The sequence below is a fragment of the Bombina bombina genome, chromosome 3 (assembly GCF_027579735.1).
Source record: "Bombina bombina isolate aBomBom1 chromosome 3, aBomBom1.pri, whole genome shotgun sequence".
NCBI classification, from domain to species: Eukaryota; Metazoa; Chordata; class Amphibia; order Anura; family Bombinatoridae; genus Bombina; species Bombina bombina.
In genome coordinates this window covers 231,769,113-231,788,906 of record NC_069501.1, presented here as the reverse complement: position 1 = coordinate 231,788,906, position 19,794 = coordinate 231,769,113, and the positions used below count along the sequence as shown (strand labels likewise).

The window sequence follows — 19,794 nt, the reverse complement described above, 5'->3', positions numbered from 1 at the left end:
CTATGGCAGTGTCCATTTTGCCAGCAGGATAACTTCCCAGAGCTCAGTGAGGTACGATACTTTTAACTAATACTTTTCACCCTTTTCTTCCTATTTTACAATCAAACCATATATGAATTAGAAAATAAAGAGAAATTCTTCTTTTGTCACTGTAGGTATGGAATCATTTTTGACAGCGGGTTCTTGTCCTGGACAAGCTATTGGTGTGAAAACCAGGCTGGATAATAGCGTAACTGGCTTTATACCGACCAAGTTCATTAGTGACAAAGTGGTAAAACGTCCTGAAGAGAGAGTTAAGGTATAGATGATCATTTCCACATGTTTTCCTGCTTTAATATCATATTTAATTAGTGTGTTACATAATATCATGAAAAAACAAGTACTTGTCATCTTAGTTGACTAGTTTAATCCCACTTTGGTCTGGCAGTAAGAATGTTAAAAAAAAAAAAAAAAATGTTTTGGCAATAGTACAGTGAAGGATGCACTTAAATGCCTTACAACAAAAGGTTAAAATGACTGAAAACTCAAAAATGTATCTAAATATATCAACCGGAAATGTGAACAAATTTTATAGAACTTCACAACTGCATGTGTTTGTGAGGGAGGACCCTTTTATTGTGATTAACGGTAACATAAAAGTCACCATTGATATGTTGTCTTTAGAAAAGTATTTTATTTAATAAGGGAAAATTATGGATTATAAAATAGGTTTCTGTCTTATCTTTCACAGGTCAATGCTAATAACTCTATGAATGTTTGCCAGTTAGTCCATCATTCACAGTAGCGCAATATAGAATGCAGTGATTACAAATTTATATCTGCAAAGATGTAACATTAGCTTGTTATGGTCTTGAATCAGAACTTTTTTTTCCTTTTAGGTGGGGATGACTGTGCATTGTCGAATAATGAAGATCAATATTGAGAAATTTAGTGTTGACATGACGTGTCGAACATCAGACTTAATGGACAAGAATAATGAGTGGAAACTTCCCAAAGACAATTACTATGACTTTGATGCAGAATCTGCTGATCACAAGCAAGAGGAGGAACTGAAAAAGAGCAACAGCGGACAGTGAGTTCTGAAGCCCCTATTTGTTCCACATTCCTCTGTGGTAGCTCATTACGTTAGTTTAGAATATCCACAGATGGGCTAACCAGTATTATGGTAACTTGGACAAAGCTTTTTTATTTGTCTATTAGAGATTAGTAGTGTTTGTGTTACATCATGCAGGAAAGGCTGCCTTCCTTATCAAGAGGTTGTAGTACTACAAGCTTCTGCTACATTTTACCTTTAGCTGATTTTAACACTATATATGTACTTTGTGCATGTTTCTAGTGTCGATTATCTGAGCTTATACACTAAATCTTGTATTCGTATAACTTGTAAAAATTATGATGTAGCAAAAAACTCTCACACATTTTTGAAGATTGGTTTATTTTTAGCTTTTTTATTTATTGTGGATTAGAATGTTTTGAATTTTTAGTTTGCTTACCTAATACAGTTTAGTAATTTGTACATTTTTATATTCTATAGCTTACATAAAGAGAGTTATTGCACATCCATCCTTCCACAACATTAACTTTAAGCAAGCAGAGAAGATGATGGAGACAATGGACCAGGGGGATGTTATTATCCGGCCAAGTAGCAAGGGAGAAAACCACCTAACTGTAACTTGGAAAGTCAGTGAAGGAATCTATCAGCATGTGGATGTAAGGGAGGAAGGCAAGGAGAATGCCTTCAGTCTAGGGTCAACCCTATGGATTAATAATGAGGTACGTGTAAAATGAGGAATGTCATGTTTTCGAATGAAGGTCTGTATTGGATATTTTTTCTTCTTCGGTATGGTGATTTCTTTTTAAAGACACGATGAGTCCACAGATTTCATCCTTGTGGGATTATGCCTCCTGGTCAGCAGGAGGAGGCAAAGAGCACCACAGCAGAGCTGTATATATATATATATATATATATATATATATATTTAGCTCATCCCTTCCCTCCCACCCCAGTCATTCTCTTTGCCTGTGTTAGTAGATAGGAGATGGCAAAGTGAGGTGTTAGAAATGATTCTTCAATCAAGAGTTTATTATTTTTAAAGTAGTGCCAGAGAGTGCTACTTTGTTCTAGGGTGTAGCCTAGTCCATATCAGTCTCTACAGGAGAGCTATTGGTGGCTTTAAAGCAATGGGAACTTGTGGGACATAATTCTCACTGTGCCTCCCATACAATAATGCTGCCCTTATCCTGATAGCCTAAGAAAACTTAACTCAGGCTTTATCATCTTCCACAGGGCTATAGGAGGGAGAGGACCTCCTAAACCTGCTGTGCTGCCCTGCTGTCAGGCAGGAAAGTAAAGGTAAGTGCTAACTTTTTATTCTGGGGTCTGAAGCACACAGAGGATTCAGGACAGAGGAAGTATAGCATTTTATTGTGACAAATATCTCCTATAGATTGCTTTAGGAGGATTTTCTGACAGCATGATTAGAGCAGGCACTGGGGCTCAGGAGAGTGGCTTGGGGGACACTTCATTCGAGTGGACACCATGAGGGATGTGCCCTGTGGCTTAGGGAGGGCTAATACTCTTATAATATTGTGTTTATGGACTGGCTCAGTTCAGTGTTATGAGCCGTTTTGTATTTTACACATTTTGTTTTAACCAGAAAGTATATAAAGGAGCGCTTAAGCTAAAGGTGTATATAAAAAACTTTAAAGAAGCATGCACAAAAAGTCAAAAGAAATGGCTATGCCAATTTATTCAAAGTAAAATGTCAGATTACTCAACAAGTAATTGCTAATAGCAAGCTAATTTCTAAAAAATCGGACGTCTCCGATATACATAAATTAAAAAACAAAAACTAGGTTGCCACCACAGAGAAAAAATATAAAATGTGTATAGAACAGTAGATGGTGTATAGATTGTTACAGCCCCCAAGTAATAGTCATTAGCCACAGAAGCTCAGGGTATTCAAGGTAACCGGGTGTCTGTTACCTTATCAATCCGGACTCTGTTCCAGTCCCGATGATTTGCAGGGCTCTGTACCTCCGTAGGAGCACACGCGTAACTGCTGACGTCACAGATGTGGGCGCTGTCCTGTCGTTGCAGTCCTATTGGTCAGGACCGTTCTCTCAAACGGGGAGGTTTTCTCAGCCAATTTCAATAAAAGATGTGTATCCGCTCTTTAGTGCAAATTGCACGCAGGATACCTGTGGTCTGGTAGAGAAGATATCTTGGCAGGAGGATCTATTTCACCAGGTGCAACGTAGATCTTTCCAGCGATATCCAGCAATGATTTTTTCGGTCAGTGGTGCCGTATGTCTGCGCTTCTCTGTTGGTATATTAGGCTTCTAGTGTGCCTATGTCAGACTGCTCAGCATACCACGACAAACTCTGTCTCGAGTTTCAAAGGCAAATAGTGTATCTTCATCCAAATGGGAATAATAAAAGAAAGCTGCAACTAGTAAACATCAACGTGTTTCTCCCTTTGCAGGGCTTTTTCAAGATGAAATTGTTGCAGTCCCAGCTTTCTTTCTCTTGTAAAGGTGTATCCAGTCCACGGGTTCATCCATTACTTGTGGGATATTCTCCTTCCCAACAGGAAGCTGCAAGAGGACACCCACAGCAGAGCTGTCTATATAGCTACTGCCACCCTCAGTCATTCTGTTGCAGCTCTCGACAAGAAAGGAAGTATCAAGAGAGATGTGGTGACTTAGTGTAGTTTTTACCTTCAATCAAAAGTTTGTTATTTTTAAACGGTACCGGTGTTGTACTGTTTTTACTCTCAGGCAGAAATTGGAAGAAGACTTCTGCCTGGAGGTTTGATGATCTTAGCGGTTTGTAACTAAGGTCCATTGCTGTTCTCATACATAACTGAAGAGTATTGAAAGAAAAGTTCAGTTGGGGGGACGGTCTGCAGATTGCCTGCTTTGAGGTATGTTCAGTATATTTTTTTTCTAGAGATATAAGGTCTAGAAAATGCTGACAGTTGCCTGGTATATTTAAGGTAAGCCTGATACTCATAACTGAAGAGTATGGAAAGAAAAGTTCAGTTGGGGGGACGGTCTGCAGATTGCCTGCTTTGAGGTATGTTCAGTATATTTTTTTTCTAGAGAGATAAGGTCTAGAAAATGCTGACAGTTGCCTGGTATATTTAAGGTAAGCCTGATACAGTGATTTAACAACAACTGGGATCATGCTTGCAAAAAGGGATAATTTCTCCAACATAGGTGTGTCCGGTCCACGGCGTCATCCTTACTTGTGGGATATTCTCTTCCCCAACAGGAAATGGCAAAGAGCCCAGCAAAGCTGGTCACATGATCCCTCCTAGGCTCCGCCTACCCCAGTCATTCTCTTTGCCGTTGTACAGGCAACATCTCCACGGAGATGGCTTAGAGTTTTTTAGTGTTTAACTGTAGTTTTTCATTATTCAATCAAGAGTTTGTTATTTTCAAATAGTGCTGGTACGTACTATTTACTCAGAAACAGAAAAGAGATGAAGAATTCTGTTTGTATGAGGAAAATGATTTTAGCAACCGTAACTAAAATCCATGGCTGTTCCACACAGGACTGTTGAGAGCAATTAACTTCAGTTGGGGGAACAGTTTGCAGTCTCTTGCTGCTTGAGGTATGACACATTCTAACAAGACGATGTAATGCTGGAAGCTGTCATTTTCCCTATGGGATCCGGTAAGCCATGTTTATTACGATTGTAAATAAGGGCTTCACAAGGGCTTATTTAAACTGTAGACTTTTTCTGGGCTAAATCGATTGATTATTAACACATATTTAGCCTTGAGGAATCATTTTATCTGGGTATTTTGATATAATAATATCGGCAGGCACTGTTTTAGACACCTTATTCTTTAGGGGCTTTCCCCAAGCATAGGCAGAGTCTCATTTTCGCGCCGGTGTTGCGCACTTGTTTTTGAGAGGCATGGCATGCAGTCGCATGTGAGAGGAGCTCTGATACTTATAAAAGAATCACTGGGGGTAAGGGCCACGCCCTTCCTCAGGATCGGCCTTTCAAGGCAAAAAATAGACCTAATTTTCGTCCCTTTCGTAAAAACGGACCAGCCCAAGGTGCTACGTCCTCTAAGCAAGAGGGTAATACTTCTCAGGCCAAGCCAGCTTGGAGACCAATGCAAGGCTGGAACAAGGGAAAGCAGGCCAAGAAACCTGCCACTGCTACCAAGACAGCATGAAATATTGGCCCCCGATCCGGGACCGGATCTGGTGGGGGGCAGACTCTCTCTCTTCGCTCAGGCTTGGGCAAGAGATGTTCTGGATCCTTGGGCGCTAGAAATAGTCTCCCAGGGTTATCTTCTGGAATTCAAGGGACTTCCCCCAAGGGGGAGGTTCCACAGGTCGCAGTTGTCTTCAGACCACATAAAAAGACAGGCGTTCTTACATTGTGTAGAAGACCTGTTAAAAATGGGAGTGATTCATCCTGTTCCATTAAGAGAACAAGGGATGGGGTTCTACTCCAATCTGTTCATAGTTCCCAAAAAAGAGGGAACGTTCAGACCAATCCTAGATCTCAAGATCTTAAACAAATTTCTCAAGGTCCCATCGTTCAAGATGGAAACCATTCGAACTATCCTTCCTTCCATCCAGGAAGGTCAATTCATGACCACGGTGGATTTAAAGGATGCGTATCTACATATTCCTATCCACAAGGAACATCATCGGTTCCTACGGTTTGCATTCCTGGACAAACATTACCAGTTCGTGGCGCTTCCTTTCGGATTAGCCACTGCTCCAAGGATTTTCACAAAGGTACTAGGGTCCCTTCTAGCGGTGCTAAGACCAAGGGGCATTGCAGTAGTACCTTACCTGGACGACATTCTGATTCAAGCGTCGTCCCTTCCTCAAGCAAAGGCTCACACGGACATTGTCCTGGCCTTTCTCAGATCTCACGGCTGGAAAGTGAACGTGGAAAAGAGTTCTCTATCCCCGTCAACAAGGGTTCCCTTCTTGGGAACAATTATAGACTCCTTAGAAATGAGGATCTTTCTAACAGAGGCCAGAAAAACAAAGCTTCTGGACTCTTGTCGGATACTTCATTCCGTTCCTCTTCCTTCCATAGCTCAGTGCATGGAAGTGATCGGTCTGATGGTGGCGGCGATGGACATAGTTCCTTTTGCGCGCATTCATCTAAGACCATTACAACTGTGCATGCTCAGTCAGTGGAATGGGGACTATACAGACTTGTCTCCGAAGATACAAGTAAATCAGAGGACCAGAGACTCACTCCGTTGGTGGCTGTCCCTGGACAATCTGTCTCAAGGGATGATGTTCCACAGACCAGAGTGGGTCATTGTCACGACCGACGCCAGTCTGATAGGCTGGGGCGCGGTCTGGGGATCCCTGAAAGCTCAGGGTCTTTGGTCTCGGGAAGAATCTCTTCTACCGATAAATATTCTGGAACTGAGAGCGATATTCAATGCTCTCCAGGCCTGGCCCCAGCTTGCGAGGACCAGGTTCATACGGTTTCAATCAGACAACATGACGACTGTTGCGTACATCAACCATCAGGGGGGAACAAGAAGTTCCCTAGCGATGGAAGAAGTAACCAAAATTATTCTTTGGGCGGAGTCTCACTCCTGCCACCTGTCTGCTATCCACATCCCAGGAGTGGAAAATTGGGAAGCGGATTTTCTGAGTCGGCAGACTTTGCATCCGGGGGAGTGGGAACTCCATCCGGAAATCTTTGCCCAAGTCACTCACCTGTGGGGCATTCCAGACATGGATCTGATGGCCTCTCGTCAGAACTTCAAAGTTCCTTGCTACGGGGCCAGATCCAGGGATCCCAAGGCGGCTCTAGTGGATGCACTAGTAGCACCTTGGACCTTCAAACTAGCTTATGTGTTCCCGCCATTTCCTCTCATCCCCAGGCTGATAGCCAGGATCAAGCAGGAGAGGGCGTCGGTGATCTTGATAGCTCCTGCGTGGCCACGCAGGACTTGGTATGCAGATCTGGTGAATATGTCATCGGCTCCACCTTGGAAGCTACCTTTGAGACGAGACCTTCTTGTTCAGGGTCCGTTCGAACATCCGAATCTGGTTTCACTCCAGCTGACTGCTTGGAGATTGAACGCTTGATTTTATCGAAGCGAGGATTCTCAGATTCTGTTATCGATACTCTTGTTCAGGTCAGAAAGCCTGTAACTAGAAAGATTTACCACAAAATTTGGAAAAAATATATCTGTTGGTGTGAATCTAAAGGATTCCCTTGGGACAAGGTTAAGATTCCTAGGATTCTATCCTTCCTTCAAGAAGGATTGGACAAAGGATTATCTGCTAGTTCCCTGAAGGGACAGATTTCTGCCTTGTCGGTATTACTTCACAAAAAGCTGGCAGCTGTGCCAGACGTTCAAGCCTTTGTTCAGGCTCTGGTTAGAATCAAGCCTGTTTACAAACCTTTGACTCCTCCTTGGAGTCTCAATTTAGTTCTTTCAGTTCTTCAGGGGGTTCCGTTTGAACCCTTACATTCCGTTGATATTAAGTTATTATCTTGGAAAGTTTTGTTTTTAGTTGCGATTTCTTCTGCTAGATGAGTCTCAGAATTATCTGCTCTGCAGTGTTCTCCTCCTTATCTGGTGTTCCATGCAGATAAGGTGGTTTTACGTACTAAACCTGGTTTTCTTCCAAAAGTTGTTTCTAACAAAAACATTAACCAGGAGATTATCGTACCTTCTCTGTGTCCAAAACCAGTTTCAAAGAAGGAACGTTTGTTGCACAATTTGGATGTTGTTCGCGCTCTAAAATTCTATTTAGATGCTACAAAGGATTTTAGACAAACATCTTCCTTGTTTGTTGTTTATTCAGGTAAAAGGAGAGGTCAAAAAGCAACTTCTACCTCTCTCTCTTTTTGGATTAAAAGCATCATCAGATTGGCTTACGAGACTGCCGGACGGCAGCCTCCCGAAAGAATCACAGCTCATTCCACTAGGGCTGTGGCTTCCACATGGGCCTTCAAGAACGAGGCTTCTGTTGATCAGATATGTAGGGCAGCGACTTGGTCTTCACTGCACACTTTTACCAAATTTTACAAGTTTGATACTTTTGCTTCTTCTGAGGCTATTTTTGGGAGAAAGGTTTTGCAAGCCGTGGTGCCTTCCATTTAGGTGACCTGATTTGCTCCCTCCCTTCATCCGTGTCCTAAAGCTTTGGTATTGGTTCCCACAAGTAAGGATGACGCCGTGGACCGGACACACCTATGTTGGAGAAAACAGAATTTATGTTTACCTGATAAATTACTTTCTCCAACGGTGTGTCCGGTCCACGGCCCGCCCTGGTTTTTTTAATCAGGTCTGATAATTTATTTTCTTTAACTACAGTCACCACGGTACCATATGGTTTCTCCTATGCAAATATTCCTCCTTAACGTCGGTCGAATGACTGGGGTAGGCGGAGCCTAGGAGGGATCATGTGACCAGCTTTGCTGGGCTCTTTGCCATTTCCTGTTGGGGAAGAGAATATCCCACAAGTAAGGATGACGCCGTGGACCGGACACACCGTTGGAGAAAGTAATTTATCAGGTAAACATAAATTCTGTTATTCATGTTAATACTCATATTACTTACTGTAAAAACGTTTGCATGATTTACAAATAAAAATGTTTTTTCTCTGAGGGTGATAAATCTTTATTTGGGGCCTAGTTTCCACATGGCTTGTCCTAGGAGTACTTTTTTAAGGCCCGCTGAGTTTGAGTGCATGGTGGGAGGGGCCTATTTTCGTTTTCAGTCTGAGACATCCAGCTTCCCTGAAGGAGTCCTCTGGCTTATAGGACCTCTATAGAGGGTTTTGTTCCTGCAGAAATCGTTTTTTTTAGCCACAACAGAGCTGTGGCAGTGTGTTTGACTGTTCAGTGTGTTTGACTGTTTTTTAACAGGTTTAATGTTTTTCTAATTCGTTTTTGGGCCTGAGGGGTTAATCATCCATTTGCAAGTGGGTGCAATGCTGCTTTAGTCCCTTATACACACTGTAAAAATTTCGTAGAGTTTACTAATTTTTTTCACTGTTTTGCAGTTTATGTGGTAGTTTTTTTCTCTTAAAGGCACAGTACCGTTTTTTATTATTGCTTTTTTCACATTTATTAAAGTGTTTTCCAAGCTTGCTGGTCTCATTACTAGTCTGTTAAACATGTCTGACATAGAGGAAACTCCTTGTTCATTATGTTTAGAAGCCATTGTGGAACCCCCTCTTAGAATGTGTACCAAATGCACTGACCTTTCTATAAGTTATAAAAACCATATTATGGCTTTTAAAGATTTATCACCTGAGGTTTCTGAGACTGACAAAAGGGAGGTTATGCCCTCTAGCTCTCCCCACGTGTCAGAACCTTTAACTCCCGCTCAAGGGACGCCAAGTACATCTAGCGCGTCCAATGCGTTTACTTTGACATGGCGGCAGTTATGAATCATACCCTCACAGAGGTATTGTCCAAACTGCCAGGGTTACAAGGAAAAGGGGACAGCTCTGGGGCTCGAACAAATACAGAGCTCTCTGACGCTTTAGTAGCTATGTCTGATATACCCTCACAATGTGCAGAAGTTGAAGCAGGAGAGCTTCTATCTGTGGGTGACTTCTCTGATTCAGGGAAGGCGTTACTTCAGTCTGACTCTGAAATGACAGCATTTAAATTTAAGCTTGAACACCTCCACGTGTTGCTCAGGGAGGTTTTAGCGACTCTGGATGACTGTGACACCATTGTAGTCTCAGAGAAATTGTGTAAAATGGACAAATACTTTGCAGTGCCTGTTTACACTGTTTTTCCAATCCCTAAGAGGTTTTCAGAAATTATTACTAAGGAATGGGATAGACCAGGTGTGCCGTTCTCTCCCCCTCCTGCTTTTAAGAAAATGTTTCCTATAGATGCCGCTACACGAGACTTGTGGCAGACGGCCCCTAAGGTGGAGGGAGCAGTCTCTACCATAGCTAAGCGTACAACTATTCCTGTCGAGGACAGTTGTGCTTTCCTAGATCCTATGGATAAGAAATTAGAGGGTTTCCTTAAGAGAATCTTTATACAACAAGGTTTTATTCTCCAGCCTCTTGCATGCTTTGCCCCAGTCACTGCTGCAGCGGCTTTCTGGTTTGAGACTCTGGAGGAGGCTTTACAGGTAGAGACCCCGTTGGATGATATCCTTGACAGGCTTAAAGCTCTTAAGTTAGCCAATTCATTTATTTCTGACGCCGTTTTTCATTTAACCTAACGGCTAAAAATTCAGGTTTTGCCATTCAGCCACGTAGGGCGCTATGGCTTAAATCCTGGTCAGCTGACGTCACTTCAAAATCTAAACTTCTCAAGATCCCCTTCAAAGGGCAGACCCTATTTGGGCCTGGACTGAAGGAGATCATTTCTGATATTACTGGAGGAAAAGGCCACGCCCTTCCCCAGGATAGGTCCAACGAGTTAAGGACCAAACAGTCTAATTTTCGGTCCTTTCGAAACTTCAAGAGTGGCGCAGCTTCATCTTCCTCTTCTACAAAACAAGAGGGAAATTTTGCCCAGTCCAAGCCAGTCTGGAGACCTAACCAGGCTTGGAACAAGGGGAAACAGGCCAAAAAGCCTACTGCTGCCTCTAAGACAGCATGAAGGAGTAGCCCCCGATCCGGGACCGGATCTAGTGGGGGGCAGACTTTCTCTCTTCGCCCAGGCTTGGGAAAGAGACGTCCAGGATCCCTGGGCTCTGGAGATTGTTTCCCAGGGATATCTTCTGGATTTCAAAGCTTCATCTCCAAAGGGGAGATTTCATCTCTCACAATTATCTGCAAACCGGATAAAGAGAGAGACATTCTTACATTGCGTTCAAGACCTATTCCAGTTCCAAAGGAGGAACAGGGGCAGGGCTTCTATTCAAATCTGTTTATAGTTCCCAAGAAAGAGGGAACTTTCAGACCAATCTTGGATCTCAAGATCCTAAACAAATTTCTCAGGGTCCCATCCTTCAAGATGGAGACTATTCGAACCATCCTACCTATTATCCAGGAGGGTCAAAATATGACTACCGTGGTTTTAAAGGATGCTTATCTACATATTCCGATACACAGGGATCATCATCAGTTTCTCAGGTTCGCCTTCCTAGACAGGCATTACCAATTTGTGGCTCTTCCCTTCGGGTTAGCCACAGCACCAACAATCTTTACGAAGGTTCTAGGGTCCCTTCTGGCGGTTATAAGACCGCGGGGTATAGCAGTAGCCCCTTACCTAGATGACATCCTGATACAGGCGTCAACTTTTCATATCGCCAGGTCCCATACCGACATTGTTCTGGCATTCCTAAGGTCTCACGGGTGGAAGGTGAATGAAGGAAAGAGTTCTCTCTCACCTCTCACAAGAGTTTTCTTCCTAGGAACTCTGATAGATTCAGTAGAAATGAAGATTTATCTGACAGAGGTCAGGTTGTCAAAACTTCTAACTTCCTGCCGTGCTCTTTATTCCATTTCTCGTCCGTCAGTGGCTCAGTGTATGGAGGTAATCTGATTAATGGTAGCGGCAATGGACATAGTTCAGTTTGCCCGCCTACATCTCAGACCACTGCAACTCATATGCCAGGCGGATGATACTTCTCAGCCAAAAAGAATGAGAGAGGTAGCCGTAGCTTTCTGACCCCTACGCTTTCCAGAACAAACAATGAATAATGAAGATGATTGACGGAAATCCTTAGTTGCCTGTAAGTAAAACTTTAAGGCACGGACCTTTCCATTGTCTCAGCATGCAAAACTGTAGAGCTCTCAGATGGAAACTAGCAAAAGGAATAATGTCCATGGAAGCAACAATTAGACCAATTGCTTCCATACACTGAGTCACTGATGGACGGATAGAGAACTGAAGTAAAAGACAAGAAGCAAGAATGATGGATTTTCTGACGTCCGTCAGGAAAATCTCATGGAGAGTCCCCAAAAAGCCTGACTTTTGTCCCTTGAAGTTGTGAAAGGAACGGAAATTAGAATTCTGGCGGTTCTTAGGTCTAGCCTTCTTGTCTTGAGGTAGGAAAGATCCCTTTCCACTAGAAACCCTGGAAATGACCTCAGCCAGACCAGGACCAAATAAAGTCTTGCCCTTAAAGGACAGAGATAGAAATCTAGACTTGGATGTCACGACAGCAAACAGACATTATTGCCTTGATCCTATCATGGATCTCCGCTATTCTAGTCTCCTCCGAATCAGATCGGTAAAGAAGTTGCCTCATTTAGAAGCCGCTCCAGCAACCGTCGCAATACAGCCCAGGAGTAGAAACATTTTCCTTAAGTAACCTTTCAGGTTTCTACTGTAACACTATATGAGTAGATTCTAGGAAAATAAGTATTTTACTTATTACAAAAATAAGTAGTAAATAGTCATAGCTGAAAAGCTCACTATGAGAGAGTTGGAATTATAGGACCATAAAATATTTTTTACCGAATACAGATATATGCTACAACAGACAGAGCTGTCAATCTCCTCATGAGAGGAATTAAAATATGGCACCCATATTTAGTTAATATGTAGGAAAGAGAGAAAAAATTCAGTCCCTTGAACCAGAAGACATGCCACTGTACACACAGAAGAATTAGGAGTGCAAAATTACTGTATTACACTCCTAATATCAGAAATGGGATTTCTAACACATTCCAAGGAGCATTATAATAATCGCCACTAGATGGCAGCAAACACCATAGAATTTTGAAGAGAAAACCATGCAACTATGTGATTTTATAACATAATAAAATAAAAGAATTATACATAGAAAAAACCATGATATGAGGAACTGCCTGAACATAGAAATACAGTTTCTATGGCAAGCCAATACACAAGTATGCAGATATAGATTAAATGGATCTATTTATCTGAGAATGCCTGACAAAGACATGTCAGGAAACAAAAGAAGTTGACGGCAGCTGTTAGGTATATAAATATATATATAAAAAATTATACTACGTACCAGACCTATATCATAAATCAGATTCTGACTGTAGACTATATAAGAGCACGCACATTCAGCGCTATATCGTCATAAAAACCCTCAGGAGAAACACTCACAATATGAAGTGCATATTTACTTAAGAAACCTGCTTGTAGCATGGTGCGCACTCAGAGGAATCAATTAAATGGTGGCGCCAACCGTTCTGACGTAAAGGCGTGAATTGCAAATATTGATACCATGCACTGCTCCTCGGGTGAAAGTGACAGAATAGCAAATCGCAATGTTTATTCTTTTCCCTGACTGTAGAGCTATAAGCCTCCTACATGGGGAAAACAAAACGAACCGTTTAGTCTGTGTATATAGTGCAAGAGAAGATGCTCTAAAATCGGTCAGCGGTAGTTTCCTCTCATCTTGCTGGAGAAGCAGCCTCTGCATGAGATAATGGCGCATTGTGATCGCTTAAAATCTTTGACGTTATAATTTTTTTTGCATAACACAGTCAGCGGTAGCCTCCTGAAATCTACTGAAGCCGGACGTGCCGCTGCTGCAAAAGAGATGCATACCAGCTACAGGAGCTATTGTAGATGCTCCATTAATATAAGGGTCAACACAATCATTAAATAAAAAGCCCCAACCCCCTGCCAGCTATTTTTAACTGAGTTAAAGGGACACTAAACCCACATTTTTTTCTTTTGTGATTCAGATAGAGCATGCAATTTTAAGCATCTTTCTAATTTACTCCTATTAACAAATTTTCTTCATTCTCTTGGTATCTTTATTTGAAATGCAAGAATGTAAGTTTAGATGCCGGCCCATTTTTGATGAATAACCTGGGTTATTCTTGGTGATTGGTGGATAAATTCATCCATCAATAAAAAAGTGCTGTCCAGAGTTCTGAACAAAACAAAGAAGCTTTGATGCCTTCTTTTTCAAATAAAGATAGCAAGTGAACAAAGAAAAATTGATAATAGGAGTAAATTAGAAAGTTGCTTAAAATTGCATGCTCTATCTCAGTGTTTTTCAACCAGTGTGCCACGGCACACTAGTGTGCCGTGAGAGATCCTCAGGTGTGCCACGGCAGACTGACAACAGTGTGACATATTTTTTAAACTTTGCTTGTTTTTTACTCCCAGTGCAGGGGTAGTTTGTAGGAGGCATGGCACAACAGCACAATACATACAGTATGTGTGTGTTTGTGTATATATATATATATATATATGCTGTATTAGGCTACAATGTGTGATTTTTTTTAAAATTTTGGGATGGTGGTGTGCCACAGGATTTTTTAATGTAAAAAAGTGTGCCACGGCAAAAAAAAGGTTAAAAATCACTGCTCTATCTGAATAACGAAAGAAAAAAATGTGTGTTCAGTGTCCCTTTAACAAACTATGAGGGCATTTGAGCGTTCAAACTTATATCTGAGTGAAAACACTGAGTGAACCGGAGCCTGTTTAAGAAGATGCCAGTTATGTCCAAGCTGCTCTTAAAAAACTGATATCCCCAGCCGGGGATATAACTAAGGTTCCCAGACCCAACTGTGAGGGCAATGGAGGTGCCAACTGGTCACCTTTAAAAGTCTCCCCCCCCCTTTCCCTGAAGACAGTAACATCATACCTGTCAAGAGTCTAAATAAGTATAAAAACTGACTTACTCTCCAGGGTCTTCTGCTGTGGAGCAGACACAGCACTTCCCAGTCTGTCAGCCTCATCCGACCTCTGACAGGGACCTGGAGAGAAAAGAAAGAGTAACCAACCCTGGTTTTCTATATAGGGGTAGCATAAATGTTGAAAGTTAAGCAAGGACTACCTCGCTATCTCCCAACTGCTAAAAGCCACCAATTTTCTTACTAAAGAGGATTACATGGACACAGAATTATGAAACTTAATGCTAAGTTATGACCTTTGCAGTCCATCCAGAAGCTTTGGTAGCTCATTTAACGGTCAGCAGACATGGTCTGTTTGGTAGACTGTTTTTTCTGGGTAAGGATTTATGTTTCTCCTTTTTCACAAACTCTAGTTTTTTGGAAGTCTAGTATTTGGATTAAGGCCCCAAAATTTTGAAGCCATCTTTCTTTGTAGAAACCTCTTGAACCTCCAGTCCAGATTCTATTCTGGTTCATGGTAGATTATTCCTTTCTCAAAGGCCTAGTCACAGTATGTCGAGATTTTTGGTATTCTATTCATAATTTCCTAGGACTACAGTATGGGCTTTACGCCAACTTTTCCTTCAATTAAGTTTTTATTATGGCTTTTTTTCTGAAAGATCCTATAGAGACAATAGTTCTTTTCTCTCAGCCCTTGACTTGGAACCTAGGAGGTGATATTGCCGGTTCCAGTTTTTTTTTTTTTTTTTGGAATAAGATCTCAGATTTTAACCCCTTTACCCAGTACGACATGTATATATACGTTGTGCGGTACTTTGGCTATCGTACCGCACCGTATATATATATACACGTCGTTGCTTCAGTAGGCTTCTGCACTCTCGACTGTTAAGTTACAGCCGAGATCTGGAGCTCCTGAAGCTTCAGGCATCTGCACCATATGGAGCCGGAGTGCGATCAGTGTTTCGGCTTCCTATGAGGGCAGATGTCTGATCGTTACAGGCGGTGACGCTGTGTCTGTCACCGTCTGTAACGATCGTTGCTGGTGCCGGTGGGAAGTGAAGGCGGAAGACGAGTGGGTGGTATAGCAGGGGAGGCGGGAGGGAGTGGGAGGACCCTACCTACGTAAAAAATAAAGGGACAGGGCAGCTATAGCACATAAAAGGGGATCTGGGGTGTGGGGGTCCCCTAACAATCATATTGTGGGGTGGGAGGGACACTTTTTTTTTAGAAAGGGAGCTAAAAATAATAATAAAAAAAATATTTCAAAAATGCAGTTTTTAGGTACAGTACTGGCAGACAGCTGCCAGTACCTAAGATGGTGGATGATAGGGGGGAAGGTTTAGAGAGCTGTTTGGGGGGGGGGATCAGGGAGGTTGGGGGTTAAGGGAATCCTACACTGCAGAAAATATAAAAATTAATAAAAAAAATATTTAATTTAAAAAAAAAAAGGCTTACTTTTTTTTTTTTTTTTAATACTGGCACACTGTCTGCTAGTACCTAAGACGGGGGTTACCAGTGATGGGGTGGGGTGGGGGGGGAGCTGTTTGAGAGGGATCAGGGGGTGGGGAGTGCCTGTGTTAGTGATAGGAAGAGGTAAAGTGAGGTGTTAGTACACTTTGGCACCATTTAAAAATAAAAAAACTCTTGATTGAAGAATCCAAACTATTTTACTATAGGGCAGCCTCTGGAGTGATAGCCTTTTAGGCTATGGGAACTGGTGGAGTTTTAGCTTCACTAAGCCTCCCATGCTTGTGCTGCTCTTCTGTGTATGGTCTTAGAGAATACTAACTAAGACCCTTCTGCCTTCACAGGACCTCAGGAGGAAGAGTGGACCTCTTGACACTGTGAGATTATCATGCTGTTCCTCAGCATGGAGGTAAGTGCAGTCTTTTATTTCTGAGGCTCTGCAGCATATGTCATAATTGACTGTACTCTGCCTTTTCTGTTGAGGGTTATGGGCTCGGGGTAAGGGCTTCCCTTTTTAACAGATGTGGGTTATCATTTTTATTAAAAAATGGTATACCGGCATATTGAACTTTCCCCAACTCATTCTGGCATTGAACATTATAAGCCTAGAAGCGCTGGGAGCTGTCTTAGGTTCAGTTGCTCTGATGCAAAGGGCGATTCCCTAATTATGTTGTTTTGTGACATAGGGAATATGGGGCTGACGCTGGGAGTAACGCCGGAGTCGGAGGGAGATAAAATACTCTCTATTGGACTCCAGTGTATGGCGGTGCTTCAACTTGTTTTTTCCAGGGGTGTGTTGTGTACCGAAGGGCAGGGCCTAGTATTCGTGCGCTTCAGCCGCGCAGTTGATTTTGGGGTATCCGATCGGCAGCATCTCCTTACGGCTCCTAAGTCTGCTTGTGACTAGTATATACAAGCGATCTTAGGCACGCCGTTTTAGAGGATAGTTTTGATCAGTGGAGTCAGGTAGGAGCCACAGCAGAGCTGCGGCGAGGTGACTGTTAATTCGAGTGTGCTAGTGGATATTCTTTTAACAGGGTTCAGTGTGGGATAAAAACTTATACCGCAATTACATTTTTATATAATTCAGTACTGATCTATAAAAACTGAGACAGTTTATTTTTAAAGACACAGTGCACACTTTTTTTTTAGCTGTTTTTTTTAGCTGTTTTTTTAGCTGATTACCATAATTACCGGAGACACGACCAAGCTAGCTTTTGCTTACTGTTGGTATGGATGATCTTGAACACAGTACGTGTCCTATGTGCTTAGATGCCATTGTGGAACCCCCTGTTATGCTTTGTCCCTCATGTATTTAAAAGGCCTTGCAGTGTAAAGAACAAATTTGTTTTAATAAAGATGTATCTAAGGAATGTTCTCAGACGGATGAAATTCAGGGTATGCCACAACTTTCTCCCCAAGCGTCACAGCCTTTTACGCCCGCTCAAGCGACGCCCTATTCTTCAACTGCGTCTGCTTCATTTACTCTGCAGGATATGGCTGCAGTTATGTCATCCACTCTTTCAGAAGTTTTATCTAAGTTACCGCGTTTGCAAGGCAAACGCAGTAGGAAAGAGGCCCAGGTGGTCCCTGCGACTTCTGATGCTTTGATGGCGATCTCTGATGTACCCTCCCAGGGCTCTGAATTGGGGGGTGTGGAGGCTCTGTCTGAGGGGGAACTTTCTGACTCAGGAAGTGCATTACCCCAAACAGATTTGGAAGTGATGTCTTTTAGATTTAAGTTTGAACACCTCCGCCTGTTACTACGGGAGGTTTTGGTGACTCTGGATGACTGTAACTCTATTGTGGTCCCTCCAGAGAAATTGAGTAAGATGGACAGATATTTGGAGGTTCCTTCTTATTCTGACGTTTTTCCGGTTCCTAAGAGAATCTCGGAAATTATTGCTAGGGAATGGGAAAGTCCAGGTATCCCGTTCTCCCCTTCCCCTATGTTTAAGAAGATCTACCCTATAGCTGACACTGTGCGGGATTCTTGGCAGACGATCCCTAAGGTGGAGGGAGCTATCTCTACCCTAGCTAAGTGTACGACTATCCCTATCGAGGACAGTTGTGCTTTCAAAGACCCCATGGATAAGAAGTTGGATGGTCTTCTCAAAAAACTTTGTTCATCAACGGTTTCTATTGCAACCGACGGCCTGCATTGTAACAGTCACAACTGCGGCTGCCTTTTGGTTTGGCGCTCTAAAAGAGTCTCTTAGGACTGAGACTTCTTTAGAGGAAATACAGGATAGAATTAAGGCCCTTAAGCTGGCTAATTATTTTATTACGGATGCCTCCTTTCAGATCACCAAATTGGTGACTAAGAATTCAGGATTCTCCATCTTAGCGCAAAGAGCCTTATGGTTAAAATCTTGGTCTGCGGATGTTTCCTCTAAATCCAAGCTCTTGGCTATTTCTTTCAAGGGAAAGACCCTGTTCGGGCCTGACTTGAAGGAGATAATTTCTGACATTACGGGAGGCAAGGTCACCTCCTCCCTCAAGATAAAGCATCTAAACAAAGGGGACGACAGAGTAATTTTCGTTCCTTTCGAAATTTCAAGGGAATCCCATCTTCCGCTAATCAGGAAGGAAATTTTTCTCAAGCAAAGTCCACCTGGAGACCCAAACAGTCTTGGAACAATGGTAAACAACCCAAGAAACCTGCTGCTGCTCCCAAGACAGCATGAAGGGGTGGCCCCCGATCCGGGACCGGATCTAGTAGGGGGCAGACTTTCTCTTTTTGTCCAGGCTTGGATAAGAGACATTCAGGATCCCTGGACACTAGAAATCGTGTCTCAAGGGTATCAGTTGGAGTTCAAAGATTCCTTCCCCAGAGGAAGGTTTCTTCTTTCACAATTATCTGTCGACCAGATAAAAAGAAAGGCATTCTTACGCTGTGTAAGACATCTCTCCCTCATGGGAGTAATATGCCCTGTTCCGATTCGGGGCAGGGGTTTTACTCAAATCTCTTTCTAATTCCCAAAAAAGAGGGAACGTTTCGACCCATTTTAGATCTCAAAAGTCTAAACAAGTTTCTCAGAGTTCCATCCTTCAAGATGGAAACTATTCGGACCATTCTTCCATTGATCCAGGAGGGTCAATATATGACTACCGTGGATCTAAAGGATGCATATCTTCATATCCCTATCCACAGAGATCATCACAAGTTCCTGAGGTTTGCCTTCCTGGACAAACATTTTCAATTCGTGGCCCTTCCTTTCGGCCTGGCCATGGCACCCAGAATTTCCACAAAGGTTCTGGGGTCTCTGCTGGCGGTTCGAAAACCGTGGGGCATTGCTGTGGCGCCTTATCTGGATGATATTCTGATCCAGGTGTCATCTTATCAGCTAGCAAAGTCCCATAACAACATTGTTCTGTCCTTTCTAAGGACTCACGGGTGGAAAGTGAATCTAGAGAAAAGTTCACTAATTCCACAGACAAGGGTTCCCTTCCTGGGAACTCTAATCGACTCTATCCATGAAGATCTTTTTGACAGAAGTCAGAAAGTAAAAAATTCTGTATACATGCCGATCCCTTCAGTCCAATCCTCGGCTGTCAGTGGCTCAGTGCATGGAGGTGATTGGCTTAATGGTGTCAGCAATGGACATCATTCCGTTTGCCCGTTTTCATCTCAGACCTCTACAACTGAACATGCTCAGAGAGTGGAATGGAGATTATGCAAATTTGTCTCCTCAAATAGATCTAGAGCAGGAGACAAGGGAGACTCTTCTGTGGTGGTTGTCGCTGGATCATCTGTCCCAGGGGACATGTTTCCGCAGACCCTCATAGGAGATAGTGACAACGGATGCCAGCCTGAT

General features: G+C 42.6%; 1 protein-coding gene across 1 annotated transcript in view; it reads left to right on the top strand.

The window, feature by feature from the left end:
* SUPT6H (SPT6 homolog, histone chaperone and transcription elongation factor) overlaps positions 1-19,794 on the top strand; it is a 270,720-nt gene that overhangs the window by 203,808 nt on the left and 47,118 nt on the right. The window contains 5 exon segments of the mRNA XM_053706195.1: positions 1-51; positions 156-170; positions 173-298; positions 879-1,065; positions 1,535-1,773. The exon segment at positions 1-51 is cut by the window's left edge and continues 92 nt beyond it. Coding sequence (XP_053562170.1) covers positions 1-51; positions 156-170; positions 173-298; positions 879-1,065; positions 1,535-1,773 — 618 coding nt within the window.